The sequence below is a fragment of the Callionymus lyra genome, chromosome 1 (assembly GCF_982586985.1).
Source record: "Callionymus lyra chromosome 1, fCalLyr1.hap1.1, whole genome shotgun sequence".
In the NCBI taxonomy this organism is placed as follows: domain Eukaryota; kingdom Metazoa; phylum Chordata; class Actinopteri; order Syngnathiformes; family Callionymidae; genus Callionymus; species Callionymus lyra.
The window spans coordinates 29,998,829-30,023,995 of record NC_141818.1 but is presented as its reverse complement, the minus strand read 5'-3'; the positions used below and the strand labels follow the sequence as shown (position 1 = coordinate 30,023,995).

At 40.1% G+C, this 25,167-nt stretch overlaps 2 protein-coding genes across 5 annotated transcripts in view; both read left to right on the top strand.

Annotated features, from left to right (window-relative positions):
* The window catches only part of rptor (regulatory associated protein of MTOR, complex 1), a 114,450-nt gene extending 109,480 nt beyond the window's left edge, over positions 1-4,970 (top strand). For all 4 annotated transcript variants that reach the window (XM_087800757.1, XM_087800766.1, XM_087800741.1 and 1 more), the window contains 6 exons: positions 284-390; positions 813-940; positions 2,869-2,955; positions 3,025-3,141; positions 3,205-3,334; positions 3,971-4,970. In XM_087800757.1, coding sequence (XP_087656883.1) covers positions 284-390; positions 813-940; positions 2,869-2,955; positions 3,025-3,141; positions 3,205-3,334; positions 3,971-4,039 — 638 coding nt within the window. In that variant the 3' untranslated portion in view covers positions 4,040-4,970. The remainder of the gene's footprint in view (positions 1-283; positions 391-812; positions 941-2,868; positions 2,956-3,024; positions 3,142-3,204; positions 3,335-3,970) is intronic.
* Positions 4,971-5,972: 1,002 nt separating this feature from the next.
* Positions 5,973-24,130, top strand: pecam1b (platelet and endothelial cell adhesion molecule 1b). The gene is made up of 19 exons (XM_087812475.1): positions 5,973-5,976; positions 6,897-7,070; positions 7,133-7,168; positions 10,210-10,500; positions 10,558-10,824; positions 10,939-11,223; positions 11,300-11,566; positions 12,138-12,404; positions 12,466-12,735; positions 13,420-13,698; positions 13,767-14,045; positions 14,956-15,057; positions 15,173-15,203; positions 16,167-16,246; positions 18,446-18,493; positions 19,015-19,104; positions 19,330-19,386; positions 21,270-21,292; positions 23,358-24,130. The coding sequence occupies exons 1-19, from the start codon at positions 5,973-5,975 to the stop codon at positions 23,457-23,459; spliced, it is 2,952 nt and encodes a 983-aa protein (XP_087668601.1). The 3' UTR covers positions 23,460-24,130.
* The last annotated feature ends 1,037 nt before the right edge of the window (positions 24,131-25,167 follow it).

Genomic DNA, 25,167 nt, shown 5'->3' with positions numbered 1-25,167 from the left:
TAATCTCGAATTTTGAAAGAGTTTAATGGTGATTAAAAGTACGTTTTTCTACAAACTTCAATCCACAGAGCTACAGTGTGTGGTTTAAGTCATTTATAGGGTTTTTTATTTTCTTATCAGTGAATGTCACTGCCAACGAAAAAAACACATTATCGTCAGTTATTAAATGAGCTCCTGATGCTTGAATGTCGGTAATAAAACCAAGAAGTGATCTCTGGGTCAAAGGGATCGTATTGGTTCAACTTGCCAGAAACTTTATTGACACTGGCCTCGTGGTCAACAGGTGCAGGGATGGTGGTGGACTGGGAGCAGGACACCGGTCTCCTGATGACGTCCGGTGACGTCCGAGTCATCAGAATCTGGGACACGGACCGAGAGATGAAGGTCCAGGTGAGTGAACTTGATGAAAGTCAGAGGCTCATGGAACTGCTCTGTGTTGATTCAAACTGCATCCTTGTATATAGCGTTTCTTCATGTCTTTGTTATTTTGTTTTTCCATTTCACCTTTATTATTGTGTTTACCTTTGAAGTAAAACCGTTTGCAAAATCATAGTTTGTGTTTCACTCATTTTCACTAGTAACAATGATTATTTTTCGAGTAAACTTAACACCTTCAAATAGTAATGATCAATAGAAAATAAATTATATAAAATGTTCTTTAGTTTGTGGACTTTTGCTTTTAAAGAATATTTACTTTTTATGTAAAAAAAAAAAAAAAAAAGGTACTTTTGCCATTAATTATTCTGCTTATTAAACTGGTTTGAATTGTGTCATAAAAATCTTTGGTCAAGTCTTTTCAACCTTCACTCCAGGACATCCCGACAGGAGCCGACAGCTGTGTGACGAGCCTCTCCTGCGACTCTCGACGTTCTCTCATCGTCGCTGGTCTGGGAGACGGATCGGTCCGAGTCTTTGACAGGAGAATGGGCCCCAACGAAAGGTGGCCTCCCCTTCTCATCTTCTTCCTCCTCCCATTTCTCTTCCTCCTTCTCCTTCTCCTCCTCCTCCACCTCTCCCTTCTATTTATATTTTATCCTCCTCCTCTTGCTTTTCCTCCTATTTCTCTTCGTCCTTCCCCTTCTTGATCCTCCTATTTCTCTTCCTCTTCTTCCTCCTATTCCTCTTCCTCCTATTTCCCTTTCTCCTCCTGCTCCTCCTTTCCTGCTCCTCCTCTTCCTCCTATTTCTCTTCCTCTTGTTTCTCTTTCTCCTCATGCTCCTGCTTCCCCTGCTCCCCCTTTTCCTCCTCTTCCACTTCTTCCTCTTCTATCTCCTCCTACTATTTCTCTTCCTCCTTTTCCTCCTCCTGCTGCTTCTCCTCCTCCTCTTCCTTCTCTTCCTCTTCTTCCCCTTCTTCCTCCTCCTATTTCTCTTCCTCTTCCTCCTATTTCTCTTCCTCCTCCTCCTCCTCCTCCTCTTCCTATGTCCCTTCCTCTTCCTCCTCCTCCATCCATCAACCCCCTGACCTCGTGGTCACAGTTCAGTCACGGACGTGGAGTTGAAGATGAATTAAATTAATTTTGGAACTAGCTCTCGAACACATTATTCTGATCAGTGCAGCACCATCGTAACAGGCTCCTCCCTGGTTACACATTATTTTAATTCTAGTCTCTCTGGAAGGAAGTGAAGCAGTTAAACCAGGAAGTGCTTCCATAAATATTGAAGTCAGGTTCATTCTGTTTCCCTCTCAGGATTCTTGTCGATCTACTGGCTCACGTGTTTAGTATTCTTACCTTGAATGTGTTTAACTTCTCACGGAATGAACGTTAATATCAGGGTAGATCTGTTGGAACTGAGGCGTAACGTGTAATATTCAGGAGATGTTTCTCCAGTCATGTTAAAAAAACTTGTTCATGGTCGTATTCTCCCGCCTAGCGTTGGTTTACTGGAATTACATCCTTCACTTAAGTTGAAAAATGTATATATATATATATTTTTTTTTTAGAATCCCTTATTAGTCCCGCAAGGGGAAATTCCTACTTATAGTTATTATTTTCAAACTATTGGAAACCAGATTGAAAGAATGTAAAAATGAATGAACCCTTTAATTCTTGTTTTCCAACAGATCATCAATAGTACTTTTCACACAAAAAATACACACATACAGTTTATACTTTATTGTATTCGATTTTGTGATATGTATTTTTTTTATCATAAGAAAATGTTAATTGCCTGTAAAATCAAATCAAATGTTATGTTGAGGAAATACAAGGTAAACAAAATTATTAATTAATAAAAATGTAAATAAAATTAAAAACGTAAAATATAAAGTGAAGGTACTAATTAGACAATATTTTACATAAAACTTGAATTGAAATAAAAATAAAATTAGAGGAATACACAAAAGTAAGTTTAGTTAGTAATAGTTATTTGTAAAGCGCCTTTCTCAGACCAGGGTCACAAAACGACAAATATAATTATAATAATATAATATATGACAAAGAAAGTCAAACTTGCATATATATGTTATATATTATATTTTGCATTAAGCACTAAATAAATAAACAAACCATTAAGAGCAGTTAGCATTCGGATTATATATTTCAAGATTATTTTTAAAATATAGATAGTTTTATATTTTATTTTAAAGGTAATATAACTATATAAATTAACTTTATTTATTGCTATCGATGATCGCATTCAATCTAAATCAAAGCTCTTCAAGCCTGTTTTACATCAAATGACCACTTGGTGGCAGCATAGAGTGAAGTATCGACTCGTTATCTTGAGAAATAATCAGGTTATTAATGTGGTGATAGAAGGTTAAAATATTTCTGTGAACCAATAAAATTCAAAATGTAATTCCATTAAATACGAATATTATTTAAATATACTACATTGATTTAATTCTCTAATCTTCTGGCCTCAGCCGCGTGATGACGTACCGCGAGCACGGCGCCTGGGTGGTCAAGGCTCACCTCCAGAAGGAGACGGACGGAAACATCATCAGCGTCAGGTCGGTCCATGTCCTCCCTTCTTTCCAAAAGTAATGACATTATTTGACCGCCGTCCATCTTGTTGGCAGCGTGAACGGAGACGTGAGGTTCTTCGAGCCGCGCTCGCCCGACTCCACCAACGTGCTGCAGACGGTCAAGGGTCTGACGGCGCTGGACATCCACCCGCAGGCCAGCTTGTTAGCCTGGTGAGTGAGCGTGGAGAGAGCGTCCATGTTGTTCTAGGCTGACGGAGGTTTCTCCTCCTCCAGCGGATCCATGAACCAGTTCATAGCGGTTTACAACACCAACGGTGACATCATCAGCAACATCAAGTACTACGATGGATTCATGGGTCAAAGGATCGGAGCCATCAGCTGTTTAGCCTTCCATCCTTACTGGGTAACTCTACGTTCTTCTTCTTCACACTTTTGAACCTTCAACTTTATACTCCTTGAAGTGTCTGACCCCGAAGTGTCTGATCCCAAAGTGTTTGATCTTGTTGTGTCTGACCCTGAAGTGTGTGACCTTGTAGTGTGTGAGGTTCAAGTACCTGATCGTGAAGACTCTGACCTTAAAGTGTCTGACCCTGAGGGGTCTGACCTTGAAGTGTCTCACCCTGGAGTATTTGACTTGTGTCTGAGTACTTGACTTGTGTCTGACCTTAAGTGTCTCACCCTAAAGTACTTGACCTGTGTCCAACCCTGAAGTGTCCGACCCTGAAGTGTCTCAACTGTGAAGGGTCTCACCATGAAGTGCTTGACCTGTGTCTGACCCTGAGGTGTCTGACCCCGAAGTGTCTGACCCCAAAGTGTCTGACCTTGAAGTGTGTCACCCTGGAATACTTGACTTGTTTCTGACCTTGAAGTGTCTCACCCTAAAGTACTTGACCTGTGTCCGACCCTGAAGTGTCTCAACCGTGAAGTGTCTCAACTGTGAAGTGTGTCACCCTGAAGTGCTTGACCTGTGTCTGACCTTAAAGTATCTGACCCTGAAGTCTGTGACCTTGACCTGTGTCTGACGTGTGTCTCTCCCCAGCCTCACTTGGCCGTAGGCAGCAACGACTCCTACATGTCCATCTACTCAGCGGAGAAGCGGCTCAGATAACGACACCAGCGCCTCCTCGGCCGACGCCTCTGACCTCTGACCTCCGGCCCCGGGACCCTCGGCGCCGGCGTGTAAATGAAGTTGTACATATGCAATCCCACCCCCCTGAATGTTCTTGTGAAGGCTGCTGACAAACACCACTTCAACCAAGAAGGTCCACGCGTGCACGTGTGTTCGTATTCTCAGATGATTGTAGTCGGCACCGAGGACTCCGGGCTCAAGTCCAGACAGTGAAAGTCGTCTCCTCACACTCGTGCACGGATGACCTCTACGGTGACCTTCGTTTGGAGCCAGAGATCGAGACTTTGTCCACTTCGCTTTGACCATGTTTGTGCCATAATGATTTCATGCTGCTGCTGAGAGGCTCGCCCGACAGTCGGGGGGCAGGGGGGGGGGACTTCCTGCTTCCTGCTCACCTGGCCAGCAATAACCGTCACGCCCCCCTTGACCCCCCAACACCACTTGGACCGCAGCACATCTGGTGTCGCTGCATGATGAGGTCGCACGAGTGAACTTTATTTTAAGTTTTAAGAAGATTTTATTGCCGGACGTGCTGCATGTGCGTTTATTTTTTCTTTGATCTCGCTCAGGTACCCCGTCCCCCCGTCCCGCCTCGTACCCCTTTGCCTCACGCTCGCCTCCCCCCGCTTTAATTCAACGCGCTCGGTCACATGACCGCGGCAGAGACGTGCCTCTTCCACGCACTCTTGTTTCATTTCCCTCCTCCGTTGTTACTGGCAATTTTTAGGGTTTTAGAAGTCGTGCACGTCACCAGGTGAAGCGGGTCACATGACGGTGTGACATCATCGTACGCTCTTGCATCACCTTCCTCCCGGGGCGGCTCTAGTTTTAAGACTTTTAGAATCAAGGAGTAGTTCAGCGGAGACGACACCTGATGGAGCGCTGACTGAATAAACCAAATACAACACCGGCTCTGGTCGCGCGTGTCGTCACTACGAGTGATTCTGACGTGTTTCATGGAAGAAGAAAATATATCTATATTTAACATTACAGTTTACGGATGGATTTGATCTCTTATGGTTAAATGACAATAATTTGATTTATTTGTTGTTTTTTTATCAATACTCGACAATACTACACATATATAAATATATATATATATATATATATATACTTGTTACTACACTTTCACAACACCAGAGTCAAGTACTTGACAAAACTACACTTGTTACTACACTATCACAACACCAGAGTCAAGTACCCGACAATACTACACATATACAGGTATATACTTGATACAACACTATCACAACACCAGAGTCAAGTACTCGACAATACTACACATATACAGGTATATACTTGATACAACACTATCACAACACCAGAGTCAAGTACTCGACAATACTACACATATACAGGTATATACTTGATACAACACTATCACAACACCAGAGTCAAGTACTCGACAATACTACAAATATATCCTTGTTACTACAGTATCACAACACCAGAGTCAAGTACTCGACAATACTACACATATACAGGTATATACTTGATACAACACTATCACAACACCAGAGTCAAGTACTCGACAATACTACAAATATATCCTTGTTACTACAGTATCACAACACCAGAGTCAAGTACTCGACAATACTACACATATATCCTTGTTACTACACTATCACAACACCAGAGTCAATTACTCGACAATACTACAAATATATTGTTGCTCCTACAGTATTTACTGTGATGACTGAGGACAAGAGGATATTGTTTTCAGGAATCTCTCCCATCTAAACGATCTAATCAATGATCAAGTCTGATCCAGGGGCATAAAAAGTCGCTACACTTAAATATATAGGTATTTTTTTGTTTGTTTTGTTTTTCACGTTACAGATATTTATTAGTTTTTCAAAATGTATTCTTATTTCAAATCATTTTATTTTAATCATAGTTTTTGTTTCGATACATGGGTAAACATTATTTTGCCACTAGATGGCAGCAGTCGTTACGTCCTACACAGCTCAAGGACCACTGAAACCCCAGCGATGACTGGGGACGAGAGGATACAGTGAGTCCAGCAGCTTTTAAAGCTGATGTTTGGACATATTTTGGTTTGTAAACAAATGAAAGCAGTTACAACTTCGTCAAGAGTCATGTGGTCTGTAAATTTTAAACACCAGAGTCAAGTACTCGACAATACTACACATATATCCTTGTTACTACACTATCACAACACCAGAGTCAATTACTCGACAATACTACACATATATCATTGTTACTACACTATCACAATATATCGTGATGCGTATCGTATCAGCAGATTGTTGTCAACACACAGCTATTTAGTGTTACTAATGTTAGCTATTATTTAAAAGATGCTCTTGACAAATGAACGTAACCTGAAGAGTTTGTTACTTGTTGTGTTAGCATCGGTTCCATTTGTTACTGGGCCGCACAGAACGAAAACAAATTAATGATCCGTTCTATTGATTAAAACTGCCCTAAAGATGTTATATATTTGAAAAAAAGACAATAATTTATTTTACCAGCTTCTCTAAAAGTGTGATCTTTTTTCTATTTCCATTTATATTACCACATTCACTTTTATGTAATCACGTTTCGACTTTTATTGAAGTCATAGAACTGATATTTCGTAATATTTCTTCTCTACTTACTGTGATTTCATTCAATTCATCATTTTTACACTCGGATATAAATAATAAAAAACTTATTTAAAACATGATATAAAGATGAATGAACTTCATCGAGAAAAAGAACGGTCCTGTCCGCTGGGGTCAAAGGTCACCTGGCGTGTGTGGCCCTCGGACATCTTTCTCTTGGATCAACATTCCGCAAGTGCAGGAGGGTTGGGCGGCGTGAACATCCTGAGGAAACGGCGCTCGCTTCCTGACCAGTGCAGGCAAAACCGACCAGTGCGCCCGGCTGGCTGGGACACAGTCCGTCGCCCCCAAAAACCCCTCGGACTCACGACCTGGACGTTGGACGGCGCTGGCTCGTAGGATGGTCGCTCTGCTCCTGCTGGCGGCGGCGCTGCTGCTACCCGGTGAGACGCCGAAGATGGTCAAGTTGTTTCCTAATCTTGATGTTTCCTGCTTTTGCTTTAAGATCTTTCTCCCGGGACGGCGTCCGATATCAACCCAGGTACGACCTTTTCTTAAAGTTGACGAATCAATGTTCGTTCTGCACTTAAATGATGACTTTTAAATATTACCAATGTGGACGTCGTATCTCGTTAATATCATCATTAATATTACAGAAATACAACTTGAATTCAATTGTTAAGTTTCAATCTTTATGGATCTTTTATTGATGTATTAATTGTCAATAACTACGCTTGTGCTGGCAATAGTGAAAGAAATTTTCATATTTGAAATGTTATTATTATTATATTTCAATCTTACATCTTACATTATGTGTATATAATGTATATAATACTTCATCATATACATCTTATCTCTTAAATAATCAATCTCATACATGCGATTTATGTTTTTTGTCATTAACTTTTTATTATTTTGATCATTTATTTGGTTATTAACTTTTTATATTATTGTACAAATTTCATATAATTTTTCATAATTTCAAAAGCTTTGGTTTCCATGGTGATCAGATCATTTTATATTCTCTAATACCTCTGCCAAGGAGCTATATTTGTCCACCAGCCAAATACTTTGAAAAGTTTATTTTGTCATCAATACTGTCATTAAATATTTGCAATTGTTAATATTTTGAGATTGTTATCAAGTGACTTTTCTTTTTATTCAAATTATTTTTTAATTTTCGTTTATTTATTTGTTTGTTTTTTTTAACAAATTAACTTTTAATATATATACGATCAAGTATTTAATTATCTTTAAATGTGTTCCATTTTTTAATTTTTACATGTTGCCATGACAACAGACCTACAACTGCCATTCGATCCATCACAAACTGCGCGCCTGTTGCTGTATCTCTGAATGTCAATATAATGTTCACAGATACGTTTATTTACCTTGATTTTCCAAAGTCTGGCTGATGCGTTTAACCATTGAAGTTTAATGTTTGTTCTTATTTAATTTTTCTGATCGGAAATACAACCAACTACGGTGAAAAGGTACAGTTTGAGGCACATGCTAATGAGCCTCAAACTGTCACATCTCCATTGAGGCAGAGCGACTTTTAAAACTAAAGGAAATAATGTGGACTTTATCTACAAATACAATTTAGACCAGAAACGGTTTTAATCTCAATCATATACAAAAGAGATAAAAATAAATCAATAATGACAAATACAATAGAGTATTTAAAAACTACATTTTGGCCTTAAATAATAATATTCTCCCGCTTATATTGACCCATTTAATACTCAATATTTATCTTTTCATGATAATAAACATTGTTCCTGTGTGCGTAAATCTAGCCAATCACGGAAGGCCTAACGCAATATTAACCAATCAGAAGCAACAAAAGGCGGGTCTATCTGTCATTACAGCGCCACTTGTCTAACACTGTCGCTCGAATTTAAAATTAAATTGTTTAAAACGTATTTAGATTTTCAGCCAATTGGAATTCTCAGATCATTAAATATGGTTAAAGATTTTTAATATAGAATTTTAAATAAAATGATAATAATAATAATAATAATAATTAAAACGTAATATGTCAGCTCTCAGTCTTATGTCAATGTCAAAGATGACAGGTTTATGAAGCTATAAATCAATATTTATCCACAATCGATGACTGCCATAGATCTAGAGGATATAGACTGACATCCCACAAAATATCACAACAACTCAATGTTGACTTGTTGAGAAATTATTATTTAAATCATATATTTTTAAAACTTAATTTGTGTGTGAAGAATGCTGTTGAGACATGAAGTAACCAGTAGTCAATTGAATAAGTTGATATACTTGTAAATGTGACACTAAAGGAGTCAATGCCTCACCATCCATGAACCTCACCGCACGTAATCGATTACATTGCAGTGTTGTTCTGAAGTACCACGTGGAACCAGTAATTAATTTGAAGAATGAATCACCGTTCTATGGCTGCGTAGTTTCGGGCAATAGTTAAATACAATCAAACTTTATAATGTGTTGTTCCAACATATGTTGCTGTTCATTAAACTTTACTTTTGTTTGTGTTAAATATTAACATCAAGATGTAGGATTTTATGTTATTTATTTTCAAGGATTAGGTTTCCTTGCTTTGAGAATTCTGGATTAAGAGCTACATTGTGCTCACACATCATGAAATCATCTTTTTTTTCCCCTTCAAAATTCCACTGGATCCAGATGGAGGTCTGGAAAACCACCTCAATAGTTATTACTATGATTATTACAACTTAATTGCTGTTGGTTTGAGTTCCTCTTCTACTCGTTGGCCCGGATCGATCAGGTTTCGTGGGACTAAGTTGACGTCATACTCCTCCTGAGGTCCCTGTGGGCGGTTCAGATGATTGTTTGGGCTGTTGATGTCAGGGTCTGGTGGAAAATGTTCAGGTTATCTGAGTATTTGGAGCTGGATGGTGGGAAGACTCACCCTGAAGAAGGATCTCTGACTTTACTTCTCACGCCTGTTTCCAGATCAGCTTAAACTGTGTGACGTTCTCCTTCCTGATAGACATATTTCATGACTTTTTCATGGTCTGAACCAAATCCCTTCATCCGTCGAAGTTGTTGCTGTAGATCTTCCATCTACTGCTAGAACAGTCTCTGCAACACCGTTCAGAAAACTGGCACAGAGACCACAGACTCAACCAAGACCAGATGGTGTCTGGACCGAGCCACGGCCTTTAGTTAAGAGACTCCAATAAAGAAGAATAATTAAGCTTTTTTAACCCTCAATAAGGAGTCACAGTCCAATATGCTTAGAGACCACTTAAGGACCAGGCAAGACTAAGAGAACTCGAGACCAAGCAGGTCCAACAACTATAGACCACAGAGACCAGGTCAAGTGTTTTGGAGCTACCGCCCTAGATTTGAGGTCAAACTCAATCACACAAGGGCCCAAAATCTTTTAGCACTCTTTGTCACTGTCTCAACCACCGGCACCTTCATAGTTCACCATGTTTCCATTCATCTCCTTTGTTTGAACAAACTGTTAATAATCCAGTTGAACTGAGATGTTTGTGAATTATTAACTGATTAATTATACCCCCCCCACACACACACACACACACACACACACACACCCTCCAGTTTTGTACATAAACAGCATCAATCTGTTCATGGAGCCGAGTTTCGACGTCACACATGGGACGAATGTGACGCTGAGATGTCGAGCCGTCATCAAATATCCACGGCCTCTGAGCCGCGAGTACACCATCTACAAGAGCGGTTCCACCGTCTACAGGAAGACCATCAGCACCTCTGAGGACCTCCTTCACACCCTCCATGATGTACAGTTCTCTAACATGGGGCGGTACACGTGTAAGGTGAAGGTCCAGGACTTGGAGGACACCAGTAAGGCTACCAGGATGGTAGTGAGAGGTGAGTGATCTCCACTGAGAAGTTGATCAACTTTGACCTGTGAACCACCTTCCTCAGGTGTCACACCAGAACTCCATCTGGACAAGGTTGCGGTCACTGAAGGGGAGGAGCTAACAGCCCGGTGCACGGCTCCCGGTGAAACAGGATCCTTTGCGTTCTATTTCTATGACGACGATGAAAGGATCAGGTCGGAATGGTTGGACACCAACCAGGCAGAGGTTAAGCTGAGCTTTGACAGCCTCGGCGACCGCAGGATTCACTGCTCGTACAGCATATCTGGAAGCCAATCCAACGAGAGCAACACAGTCAATGTCCTAGTGAGAGGTGAGAGGTTTCATTTCAACAGACCTTGAGATCATCTACACATCATGGAATGCTGGGGGCGTTCAGTTACCTGGGTCAGATGTTGCTTTTAGAAAGCTCTGTCGTCATCACCAGATTTGAAAATCGCCAGCATCAACCTGTCTATGGAGCCGAGCGCTGATGTCACGCGTGGGACGAACGTGACGCTGAGGTGTCGGGCGGTCATTGAAGATCAGGAGGATCTGAGTCGAGAGTACACCATCTACAAAGGAGGTTCTACCATCTATACAAAGACCACCTCTCAAGACCTTGTCTACACCCTCAATGACGTGCAGTTCTCCGGGGCGGGAGAGTACACCTGCAAAGTCAAGGTCCAGAACAAACAGAAGACCAGCAGAGGCGCCAGCTTACTAGTGAGACGTGAGTTCTCGTCACTCAAATGTTGGAGACGTTTCTACGAAAAGGTTGTGACCTATAAACACGCTTGATTCCCCAGGTGCCAGACCAGAACTCCGACTCGACAAGCATGTATTCACAGAAGGCGGCGAGCTCACGGCTCGGTGCACGGCCCCTAGGGAAACGGGATCCTTCGCCTTCTACTTTTATGATGACTCTGAGGAACTCATGGGAGTGGACCTCAACACCAACCAGGCAGAGGTGAAGCTGACCTTTCACACCGCTGGCAACCACACGATCCACTGCTGGTACAGCATTTCTGGCATCCGGTCTGGCAAAAGCAACGCAGTCTCCGTTTTAGTGTCAGGTTTGTTGGCGCTTTTGAAACTCCATCATTTACTTCCAACGTTCACTAGCTGCAGTTACATGGGCCGCAGTGATGACATTAAAAAATGCTTTATTAATCTGCTGTTGGAATGAAATGCTGTTGGGCAAAGTTTAAATAACATAAATAACCAGATGTCCCCGCTTTTACTGCTGCTTATTCCCTTATGGTGGTCGTGGGGGGGCTGGAGTCTATTCCAGTTTCATTGGGCAAGAAGCGGGGGACACCCTGGACAGGACGCCACTCTGTCGCAGGACACACAAAGATACACAACCATTCACACGCACACTCATACATATGGACATTTTCCCTAAGTTCCCAATCAACAGCCAGGGGCCCCGACAAAGATCAAGTTTGTCAATTGTGTGTCGATAATCGACTCTTCTCTTCTTCTGGTCTGATTTTGTGCGTTCCTTGTGTAGGCAGCATCTAAAGGATGTTTCTATGTTCCTGGAAGCGTTGCTTAGAAACAGTTGAGTCGAGGAAAAGTCTCATGTGAACCTCAGGTTATCTTCCATCACGTTTATTTAATCTTCTTTATTTTCTTACCCAGAGACTGCCAGACCAGAGTTGAAGATTCACCCTGAACACGAAGTCTACGAAGGAGACCGACTTCACTTTTTATGCACCATCCTTCACTTTCAGCAAACACGAGAGGACTTCGACCTCGTCCTTCGCCAAGGCACGAGGGAGCTGGCTCAGGGACTCAACAAAATCAGCCACAGCATGATCACAACGGCCGAGGACTCTGGGGAGTTCCAGTGCTTGTTGATAAAGAAGAAGGGGGTAAAATATGCCATCAAGGCGGTTCCAGTTCGAGGTAATTCATCTTAATGGACTCCAACCGTCCATTACACAAACTGTGTTTGTTTTTCCCGCAGAACTGTTTTCTGTTCCGACCCTTGTCGTGTATCCGACTGAAGTCTTTCAAAAGGATTTAATGACGCTGACGTGCAAAAGTGCGACTTTTGCTTCAGAGAGAATCCGAAAAGGGGACTTGACTTACTCTCTGGACCCTGAAGTGCCCACGAGCAATCAGGACACTGGCGTTTTTCAGGGCAAAGCTCCCGTGCACGACTTCAACTACACCTGTGTTGCTGCAGCAAACGGCATAAGGAAGAAAAGTCCACCGTTACCGATCCATCCGAAAGGTGATTAGGCTACTGGACTGGTAACTGAATTCTAAAGTGGACCGGGAGCCGGTGCAGTGAACCAAAGCTTTGGTTATACCGTTGTTTCTTGTTGATGCCTGTGAAGAGACAGAATATGCATGAGTGTTTGTGTTTGTCAGTTTGGTAGAGTACTGTTTTTTAAATGTGAGGATTTCAGGCTTTATTTTACTAGTAATGGTTTTGATGGGTTCAACTGAAGGAAATTCTACCTGGTGACGTCATCAAAACAGGCCAGTCTTTGAGATTTATTTAATCAGGAGGTATATCTGTCTGGCGTCTGCATAGAAGAACCACAAGAAGCTATGTGGTGGCACTGATGGTAAAATAGAAAAGATAGTCAAATAAAATAGTACCTTAAGGGAAATTGAGCTGTAGGTGATGAGAACTGACTGACGACGATTTTTGCAATGTTGTGTTTTTATTGTTGTTGTTTGTGTAGCAAGTACAAATAACTGTTTTTGGTATAAAACACATTTGTACCTTAACCAAGAAGTTCAAAAGAGAGTCAAGCAGCGTTCTAGGAAGATGTTTCGCCTCTTATCCGAGAATCTTCTTCAGCGAAAACGTCTTCCTGGGAACTACACAGTCTTAGATGAATGAGAACCTTCAGGGACATTTGTACCTTAAATAGTAAAATATGCTTCTGATTATCTACTTGTTTAGTTCACGCATCGACTCCAAGGATCTCAGTGGAAGGACATGCAGTCTTGGGTCGACCCGTCAAGATCCTTTGCCAGTCAGACTTCGGTAGTTTGCCCATCAACTACATGCTGCTGAAGGACTACGGGGAGGTGGACAACATCACGGTCAGACTGCCCTCCCAGAAGGCTGTCTTCACAGTGCAAATCAGCTCTTCTGAAGAGATGAGTAAGTTGTTGTGTGACGCACAGAACAGTAACAGGCTCAACCCCCCCAGCAAGAAACTCAACGCCACCCTCATCAGTAGGTTTCTCAAAATATTCTCTATAGCTTTTTGTCACTTTAACCATCTTGACTTTGATCCTCACCAGTGCCTCTGTCACATCCGACCTTGACCGTCATCCCGGTTCAGTCGGAGATCTCCGAGGGTGACGACGTCTATTTGATCTGTGGCGTAAAAGGTTCACCCCCCGTCACCTTTAAGTGGTACCTCGTTGGACAAGGTCAGCCACTTTACTGCAACACGTCCGCTCGAAACACGTCAACCTTCGTGATCAGAGACACGACGGCGGACAACAGCGGCACCTACATCTGCGAAGCTAGCAACTTTGCCAATAACATTGTCCGAACAGCGGGAATCACTGTAAATGGTTAGTGGTTCACTCGCATTATTATTGTAAAATATAATTATTCTGGTATTTTATTGTGTTAATTTAAGTTACTTTATTGACAATACATGGTCACGGAAGCACTGTTTGTGAATTTTTTTTATAGTTTACAGGTTAATTCTTTGACCAAAACCAGAATCCTGAATGGTCAAGAGTCACAGGCTAATGTTACCTCAGAGAAAACCCAGTCTTTTCAAAATAAAACCCATCTCAGACAATTATCAATACGACTAAAATGTAACAAATAAAATTAAATAAGTAAGTAAAGTACCAGCACGGACTAGTGTGGTTGTGGGGAACACAAATGTTTTGTGTTAAATTGTCACAAATGGGTGCTGTCGTGTACACTTTCTTAGAGTTCTTTATGTTTAAGTAGCATTAAACTAAAAGGATTATTTCAACCAAACGTCACTCATTTTCTACTCACACTGAGAGTTGGGATTATTTCATACACTACTAGACTAAGAGTTGGGATTTTTTCAAAGTAATCTGTTCTTTTTAGAGTTAAAGATATAAAATGTTTGTTCATTTTAATGTAGCGACTGGGGCTTAGTTGTCTTCATCTTCGTCCAAAAACACACTTAAAAACATTCAAATACCAACAAACTGCTCGTCTGTAACTAGCCTGTACTGAAGCCTCCACATTAGGAATTGTTCCGGAAAAACTCAAGTCTATATTTTAACCTTGTTTGTAGCTACAGCTGCTAGACTAGCCTACATCTCTGACAGTTGAAATGTTTGACTGATGAGACTGATAACTCACAAACTTAAACAAGGTTTTCCTCTATAGGGACGACTCAGGGTTGTAACTTTCCAACATTCTCCTGCACCACATACTAAGTTTCTAACCAGTAAACCAAAGATGCTTTTTTTTTCTCCGTCTGTGTTTCAGTCCGCATGGCTCTGTGGAAGAAGGCCTTGTTTGGATTCCTTGCCGTGCTGCTGCTGTCGGTGCTAGTAGTGGTCGGTGCGCTGTGCTTCAAGTACAAAAGAGGTAGAAACCTTGAGTCCTTCAGTCGCTCACGCAATGTCTATCCTCTGAGTGTGAAAGCCTGGTCTCCGCCCTCCGTCGCGCCTCCACCGCTCTGACCTCTCCTCTCTGATTGTAGGTCAAAAAGAGACGGCAGCTGAACTGTCAGTGTGAGTTGGTTTGACTTCTTCCCCGAGTGTGGCAGGTCATGAAGTCAGGGTAGTGAGACAGTTAGTGTGATAGAAAGGTTTGTAGTTCGGGGGGAAAAAATACCTGTTTACAAACTTTAGCTCCGATGAAAAGAAACTCGGCTCAGTTATAGATAAAATTAGATTTACCTAAATGATTCAAAATGCAGTTAATAAAACCATCTACTAAAATAATCAAGTTCAAAACTATTTCTCTTTAAATACGACAATATTACCACTAAATAATTCATATAATCAACTAAATTAGGCAGTGACATCATTCAATCACTCTTTGAACAGCCAATAGCGACAGTTCTTATTGAGAAAACTGTCACTGAATTGTTATTATTATTTTTTTGAAATCTGGGATTTCATGGTTAAGAAGAAGAAGAAGATCTTGGTACAACTAATCACTTTGTGACAGCAAAAAAGTTTTATATTTTTCCCCTTGTGTTATCTCAGGGTCAAGGTGACCCAGAGGCTTCCAGAAATACATGTCCAGTGGTGGAGGTCGTTCACTTGGGCCCAGAGAAAACACAAGGGTTACCACAAACACATTTGTTCTTGGGCCTCCGGGTCACCTTGACCCTGAGATAACATATGGGTTAAAACTTTATTTACGGCCTATTTTTTCTTCTATACAATACAAACAAACAACCCTCCTCACCCCCATCCCTCAGTGCTGGATAAATGAAAATAAATTAAATCATAGTAAAGAAAACAATACAATAAACAACATTTTAATATTGATGTATCAATTAAGTAAAAGTATAAATTAAATTAAATTAACCAAAAACGCCCGATTCATAAAAACAAGAGGTTTTATCAAATCTCTCGACGCTACATTATATTTCTGCCTAAAAACAATCTGTAATATTGACACGATCTCATGTGACGACTGCGGTGAAAGATGTCTCCTTGACTTTCTTCTCCTCGTTCCTTCAGAAAGCCTCCGAGCCCTTACTCAGACGACACTTTAGCCGTGAATTTAACGCTGGTCAGCGACGCTCGTAACGCTGCTCCAGGTAGCTTGGATTTTCTATAAGTGTGGCGTCCACGTCTCTAACACCGACTCAACTGTTGCTGTGGTCGCCATGGCGATTCGTTCTCTGTTCACTGACATGCATGTATTGTAAGTGGTTGTGTGTGTGTGTGTGTGTTTGGTTCACGTGCTGACAACTCTGCAGGGTACTAGCGTCTCTTCACTTTCTTGACATGTGTTGCAAGTTTCTCAGATTCTCGCCTTCTTCTTCCAGCTCCAGGCTGGGATGGCGAGGAGGAGGAGGGGAGAGTGACCGCGGGGACGCGAGATAGCATGACGTCGCTTCACGCTGACGCCAGCAACAGGAGCCGCTACACTATTTTGGCAACATTGTAGCTCCGACCGCTTTTTAAAGGAATTCATCTGAAATGAACCATCATAGAAAACGCTTGTAGAGAGCATGTTCATGTTGGATTCGAACCATTGACCTTTGTCCTCTCTGCGACCTACCGCTCCCTCTCCCCTCCTCACGACTGTCTCGCAGCATGTTCTTGGTCTGTACTTGTTTTGTGTGTATATAGACTTGACCCTGTCGCAAACATGATGTATATTTTGGATGGATTCTGTATATTTTCTTCAAAGGCACTTGTAGAATAAACCAAGACGTTTCATGTAGAAGTGTCCCATCAGCATTCTTGAACATCCCACATGAGGAATCTTCACGATCCCATCTGTGTTTTGACCTGTTCATTAGAGCTTGATTCGTTCCATCATATGGAACTCACAACAGACTTCTGCACAAACAATAGTCGGAAGGAAACTTCCTCTGTTTACAGCAATAGCTTCGCCGCGATATTTACAACTCGTTTCCATTCACCAGTTGCCAATTTTAATGATGAACAATGAACATTTTTAATTTATTGCATCAAATTATGACAAGATTGAAACTGGACCGACTCGAGAAACACATTTGATGCTCACAAAAATCAACAGCGCTTTACAAATAAAGCTTACCTACTTACTTGCTAGTGCACTTGTTAAAACCCTTATAGGTTCCATCGAAAACATTGTTTCCGGCTCCCCTTGTGTCATAACAGTGTAACTGCGGTCAGTTTCTTGTTCGATCTTCAAATGTCTTTGATACACTAAAGCAGCTTTGGGGTCACGTGACACTCAAAGTTGTGTGGTGAAAATGCAAATTTGGTGATTGACAAATGTGCAATAACACCAATGCTCTGTTCCAACACACGGAGTTAGTCAGAAAAAATATATTTCCAAACGTACATAAGCAGATTTAATATCGTCTTTCAACACTGTCCACATACATGGTCGACCTAATTGGACACAAAATACACAGTAAACATCAACACAATCTCAACAATAATGAAAAGAAATGATCTTTGTTTATTGAAATTAAATGCAATATCGACACAGATCCAAAACAACATAATCACCTGTTTATTTTCCTTCTTCTACTTTTATCTTGATACCTGAAATAAAATTGTAACCTCAGGTATACCTTACTAAACACTGACATTTGCGGTTTTATAACAAGTTAAAACAGTTGTTGATTTTTAGCCAAAACTTAATTTGTCATAAATTTCAGCCACCTTGAGTTGCACAGGCTTAACAAATACATGGAGGTATTTTAAATCATGAATTAATGACCCGTGGAAGTGGTTTGATTATAACAGGAGAGAACTCCAATGAACTTTAAATATGGCTTTTAACCTGAATAGGTAGTTTTAAACCTGAAGTCAAATGAATGTAAATGCACCATGAACGAACTGTATCTTAAAGAAATATTTTCTAGTTAAAAAAATATATATAACCCTATCATTTTAGACACATTTATAAAAAAGATTTCCTTCACTGAAAGCAAATGCCTTTAAATCCTGAAATACTACCTCAACCTTTAATGCAGAGCAGAAGTATTTAATGTCGGTGTTATTTTCATGAACCAGCCTAGAGATGAAAACAACACAAGTCAAATAGCACGACCTGTAGAAATCAAACGTTAAGTGCATGGAAAATACAATCCAGCGTAACATTAAATCAGATTAAAGTTGTTTTCTACTCTCGTGTTTCTCTCCAACAAGAGCATATAGAGTTTGTAAAATCTTTCCTTCAAAATACACGTACAATTATTTTCTCTTCCTACGTCGTCGACAGGTAGTAACATGTCTTCAGGTGTGTAGAGAAGGTCTGGGGTCTCACCCTTGTGTGTCTCTGTGTTACACAGCGAACAAGGCAGTGGTCAGTGTCTGGAGTGAGCGTCTGTCAGGAGAAGGTCTGTGTTATTCATTGATTATGTTATAAACTACAAACATGTTGTTGTTGTATAAATGAAGTGGATTTATATCTGTTATAGTTGTGTTAATATCTTAGTAGCTTCACTAGTTAGCTGACTGTATTTGCCGACTCATAGTTAGGGTTGGGTATCGTTTAAATATTCAACTATTATGATTCTGCTACCTTGTTTCGATCCTGGTTCCTTAAGGATTCTAGACTCGTGAACTCGGGGGAGGGGCTTCACAACATCTTAGTGGCTATAGACGATTGCGAGTCCATGTCGGACGCGCACGGTTACGAACACGCTTGCGTCGGACGCTCTGTCGTTGACGTTCAGTGCTTCCTTCTCCCGATTTACAGACTTCAAAAACTAAGAATCTCAATCGTAACTTTAGAACAATTCTGGGAAGAACGGAAAATGCTAGTCTCGGTCTCAATCGATACTCAACCCTACCTACCGTCGTGTACCTTCATCTGCTGTGTATTCTCCCTGAAGTGTGCTCATCCGCTTGTGTCCAGCTAGCGGCGAGGAGGGCAGCGTCATGACCAACGAGCCGGATGTGGAATACACGGAGGTGGTGCACCCCCATCATGCGGACCCTGCCAGAGGTAATCCTCAGATCGCGAACATTCTTTCCTTCCGATGTTTCCTACCATTCCTTCACGGCAGATAAGACGCAACACTTCCTGGGAGGGGCCTAATTGCCCCCAAGTTAGACGATCTCTGGTTCTGTAATTGAAAAGCAGCCATAAACAGGAAGGGTTGGACTAATGGGTGTAGGTTGATTATCTGTTGTTTGAAGTTTGTTTACCTTGTTGCTCTGACTCCAACAGTTCCGCTGAGGAGAGGCACAGACACGGTTTACAGCGAGCTCCAGAATTCTCCACACGGTGAGTCTAACGAAAGAAATAGCGACGGTTCACCCAAAACTCAAAGCCATCTCGACTAGAGTAATCTGTTCCTTTTTAGAGTTATAGACAAACATGTTTGTTCATTTTAATGTAGCGACTGGAGCTCAGTTGTCTTCGTCCAAAAAGAAGCTTAAAAACATCCAAATCCCTCCAGACTCCTCGTCTGTAACGTCCGTCTTGCATTGAAGCCTCGACGTGAGGAATTGTTCCGGAAAAAATTAAACATATTTATATTTTAAGATTGTTTCTAGTGGAAGCTGCTAAGCCATCATCCTACATTTTTGCACTTGAAACCAGATCAGATTAAATCCCAGCAATACAGACGATAGATTCATAATACAAGAACAAAGTGCAATAAAAGAACAAAAAGACAGATGATAAAGAACATCATCAACAACGATCAAAGAAAAATAATACAAAGATTAACATAAAATATAATCATCTTTTCACTCCTGCCCCTAAACTCAGAATGATAAAGTCTAATAGCTTGAGGAATGAATGAGTCCCTTAGTCTATTAGTGTTGCATCATGGGAGGAGCATTCATGCTCCATCTGCTTCTCTGCTCACTGATGTTAGTGTTCATAGGATGATCTTATCGTCCATGATGGACAGTAGTTTGTCCAGTGATCTCCTCTCTGCAACTGTCACCAGTGAGTCCAGCTTCATTCCAACCAGTCGTGATAAACCTGTGCAACCTGTACGATCGATGATGATGTGAGATTAGATACGAGGAAAGGCAGGAACTGAGAGACTGATCACTTCTGCTACAAACAAGCTTAAAATATAGAATTATTAAAGTTATTTCTTAACAATCTCTCATGTTGAAGCTTCAATACGAGACGGACATTACAGACGAGCAGTTTGGAGGTATTTGGCTGTTTTCAAGCGTCTTTTTGGACGAAGATGAAGCCTTAGACAACTGAGCTCTCAACTTCTGCTACTACAATAATAATAATAATAATAATAATAATAACTATTACAGAATGTAACTAAAAAAAAACAATGCAAATACACCAATAGGCAGAAGTATACAAACACAGCCAATAATTTCAGAGGTCAGGGGTAGTGAGTAATATACACATTAAAATATAGTAATACACACATTAAACATTATATTTGGACATATTTGCAATGTTTAACTGAAGCCATTAGTGACTGCACTGACAGTGAAAGCGGAGTTTGCTAAAATTTAATCTACCATTGCGCTCAAATTAAGAAGTACAAAAACAGTCGTATATTCACAGTTTTAAAAACTTCATGTTAATTATTCATGTGTTTCTTTGTTTTTTTATGCAAGTTCTCAGTCTCTGTATAATCGATGACATCAATAATCTTTGTTCTTTATCTTAAACACTGGCGTCTTTATAAGTCGCAATAGCAACAGGAATGTTAATCTTATTTATTTTAGCGTTTGTTGTAAAATGGTCGACTCTCGCTCGTGAGTTTTCAATGAAACGCAATCAGCGATTGTTAAGTCCGACTCACACAGTGACAGACTACCTCTTCATCAGGTGTTATGAGAAGGATTTGTTTATTTTAACATTTTGAAGGAAAACTTCAAGACACAGTGACGAAAGTGCACATTGAACTTTAAAAACAGGAAGAAGGTTCAACTTCAGGACACATGACTCTTGACAACTATACACTTTAGTCGATGTTCCCTGATCCATTGATTTTTCCCATAATCCTTTAGTGCTGCAGAGCGCTGGAGATTCTTCAGTAGCTCTGAACAGCGCTCATGTTTCCTGTCCCAGGATGTTGTTGAACAATTCCAAGAATGGTTCAAATGTATTCCTCTTGAGTCATTATGATCTGCTGAGTCATCAGAAAGCCACAGTGACTCACTATTGTTCCTCCTCAGGTGCTGTTGATCCTCGTGGAAATGTGAGTAAAACATGTCACGCATCCACTCCATATCTATCTATATATATATGTATTGTTTTTATTATTTAATAATGTTGAAGATAAATATGATTTTGGTTCCATATCTATGATCCGTCAGCTCGACTACTTCCAGAACTCTACTGCCCCCTGCTGTCCCATTGAGCTGCTGTGAATTTGACTATTAATGATAATAACGATTATTTATTATTGGTGAAAACGAGCTGTTTTGGTGAAGGTTTTTCCATCTTAATTCTACTTCACTTCTTTGATCGAACTAATCGTCCACAGTATAATGTCCACAGAGGGAGAATGTGCTCAGAGTTTCCACACCGACACAGAAACGCTCCTCATTTCCTTCCTGATCAGTGAGATCCAGACTAACAGACTAACACAGTCCATGACTCAGTGATGCTTTAGATTTGTCCTTACATGGAGGTTAACGTTCTCTCTGTCGCACGTATGGAAGTTTGGATCTGGAGGTTGTGAATGAGATAATACTTGGTTTGTTACTCTCTTGACTTCATCATTCTTCAGTTTTCAAGCTCTTCACTTTCATGTGAGGTTGAGTTAGCGAAGAGAAAGTTCTCTAGAGAGAAACGACTTACTGACTTACTTCTCCTTCTACTACTACCTCTACTATTCTACTACATCTACTAGTAATACTTCTCCTTCTAATACTACTTCTACTATTCTAATAGCGTCTACTGATAGTACTTCTCCTTCTAATACTACTTCTACTATTCTACTACGTTTACTAATACTACTTCTCCGTCTACTACTACTTCTACTATTCTACTATTTCGTCTACAGCTACATCTAATTCTACTAGTGCTTTTACTTCCACTACTACTTCCACTAATACTATTTCTCCTTCTACTACTACTTCTACTTTTCTAATACGTCTACTAATACTACTTCTCCTTCTACTACTACGTCTACTAATACTACTTCTCCTTTTACTACTAGTTCTACTTTTCTACTATGTCTACTAATACTACTTCTCCTTCTACTACTAGTTCTACTTTTCTACTACGTCTACTAATACTACTTCTCCTTCTACTACTACGTCAACTAATACTACTTCTCCTTCTACTACTACTTCTACTATTCTACTACGTCTACTAATACTACTTCTCCTTCTACTAGTACTTCTACTATTCTACTAATTATACTAATACTACTTATCCTTCTACTACTACTTCTACTATTCTACTATGTCTACTAATACTACTTCTCCGTCTACTACTACTTCTACTATTCTACTATTTCGTCTACACTACATCTAATTCTACTAGTACTTTTACTTCCACTACTACTTCAACTCATACTATTTCTCCTTCTACTACTACTTCTGATTTTCTACTACGTCTACTAATACCACTGCTCCTTCTACTACTACTTCTACTATTCTACTACGTCTACTAATACTTCTTCTCCTTTTACTACTACCTCTACTATTCTACTACTTCATCTACTTCTACTTCTACTATTCTACTTCAAGTTCATTATTATTATTTCTTATTATCATTTTTCTTCTTCTCTAAATTAACACACGTTTTTTAAATTGTAAAAATAAATAATTTTAAAGTCACAGAAGCTTTTCTTACAACAAAATTAAGCAATTAGAAACACAACAAAGTGAAGCTAAGTGTTGATGCTTATTTTCAGGTTTTTCATGTAAGTAAGTAAGTAAGTAATTTATATTTATAGAGCGCTTTTCCAGACCAGGGTCACAAAGCACTTAAACAATCAAAACAATACTCAATAGAATATATGCTAAATGTGAGTTCTTCTACTAGAGCTGGTCAGAATTCTGGCTGCAGACTTCTCTATTAACTGCAGGCGAGACAGATCCTTCTTGTTTAGACATGAAAACAAACTGTTGCAATAGTCCAGATGAGAAGACACAAACAGATGAAGATTTTGACACTTTACATTTTAAACTTTATAACGAGATAACTCTTGGAAGGACTTCACGCCTCCTGAGATTATTGTGTGTTTTGAGTTTTCAACTGATACGGCCACTTGCGAAACACTTTTTCAGGTTCAGTCTGTGTGTCTGCAGGGGTCAATGGCGTACGCTGAGCTTCAACGTGACGATCCTGAACCGGAACACTTCCACCGTGACGTGTACCCGCTCCAGGACTTGCCTGTGCCAGCAGAGTAACAGATCACCCTCTCTTGTGAAAACCTGCTTTCTGATTCAGTGTCTGTTGTGGTGTTAATGTTTTTTGAATATCAAATCACTGCTGTACATTTTTTATTTATACTGTTTTAAAGGCTCTCAAACAGACTTTGACTATATTTATGTGTACAAATGAGTACAACACATCAGTTTTTAAAGCCACTTTTAGTTCTTTGCTTTTGAAGCTACTTACATTTGTTTACTTTTAACAATTAGGAGGAAATATTGGATGTTTCTTGGCACCCTACAACTAAACAAATAAAAATATTTTGTGTTAATAAAGCATTTCAATGTTTTGCTCATAATTAATTTGCCCATATTTTACCCCTTAAAATCTTCATAAAGTTCTCAATTGACATAGGAAATGTTTTACTAAAATGTATTTAAAATTTAAATAATATATTTTAAAATGATTTTTTTTCTAAACTTGTGATAAAATTATGTTTGTTATTTGTTCTTGTCCTGGTCCTGGAAGAAGGATCGTTTTTAAACAACAAAAACATATCATTTCTTTGTTAAAGGAGGAAAAACGTCACTCTGAAAAATAAGAGCATAAACTACCCAAAGTCCAAACGTATCTGTTGTCCTTTGTCAGTCTTTTATAATAATGTTATTATAATTGATATTGAAATTAAACTATAACTTAACCATTATTGATATTATGTCTTTATTATTTCAAGCATTATACGCAAAACAAAAATACATTTCTTTAGACATGCAGTGACCATATCTTCCGCTAGAGAGCAGCGTTGCGCTCGATTTATTTGACGGCCTAGTACAGAGCGCCACCTAGTGTGGCTTCTGGGGTGAAAAGAGGATCTGAGTGAAAGACCAGGATAGTATCCTAGTAAGGTCGGTTGAACATTTCAACACCCTCCGAAATCAGGACTCTGATGCAGACGACACCATCTTGGAAGAACTGCCTTAATTCCCCCCCTATGGACAACCTTAGCCAACCTCCCTCCTTCCTAGAAGTTCCTACTACACCTGGCGGAGGAAGACAGATCTGCCAGCTGAGATCAAAGGAGGATCAGGAGAAACACACCTATGACTGCCAGCAACATCTACATCATACATGCCCCACCTGTAATAGAACCTGTGGATCCAGAATCAGACTATTCAGCCATCATCGTCAGAGGATAGAAGTGGACGTCATCATTGACTCGATGAACAGCCAAAAGCCATAATTTGTTCTGAATTAAAACCAATTATTCATTCGTGTCCTAGTTTTGAGAACTCAAGGACTCTGGTAAATGATGTGGAAAGTGAGTGCATGGCAAATGCACTTAAACACAAAAAAACAAAACAACATCTGGTCATTTATGTCGCTGCCCTCATCACTCAAAAACCCTATTAGTCTTTAATGCTCCGAGTCCATCAACGTGGTCAAAACATTTTGTATGCTGATGATGTTCCTTCCTGTCCTCTCGTCCGCATTCATCCTGGTGATTAGTCGACTTCCTGCTGGTTGGTTTACCACGTTAGAAAACCTTTACTCTCATCCCACTGACATAACTCATCAATAAGAGAAAAGCTGGAGAGTTTGTATTCTTATTTTCTCTAACTATTGTGTGTAAACTCAGTTTAAAAACTTTAAAATCCTCCTTAAATATATTTAATAACTCATGACTTCTTATAATAAACCGGTCGGGCCTGCAACCCGAAGCCATGTAGTTAAACCTGATTTTAA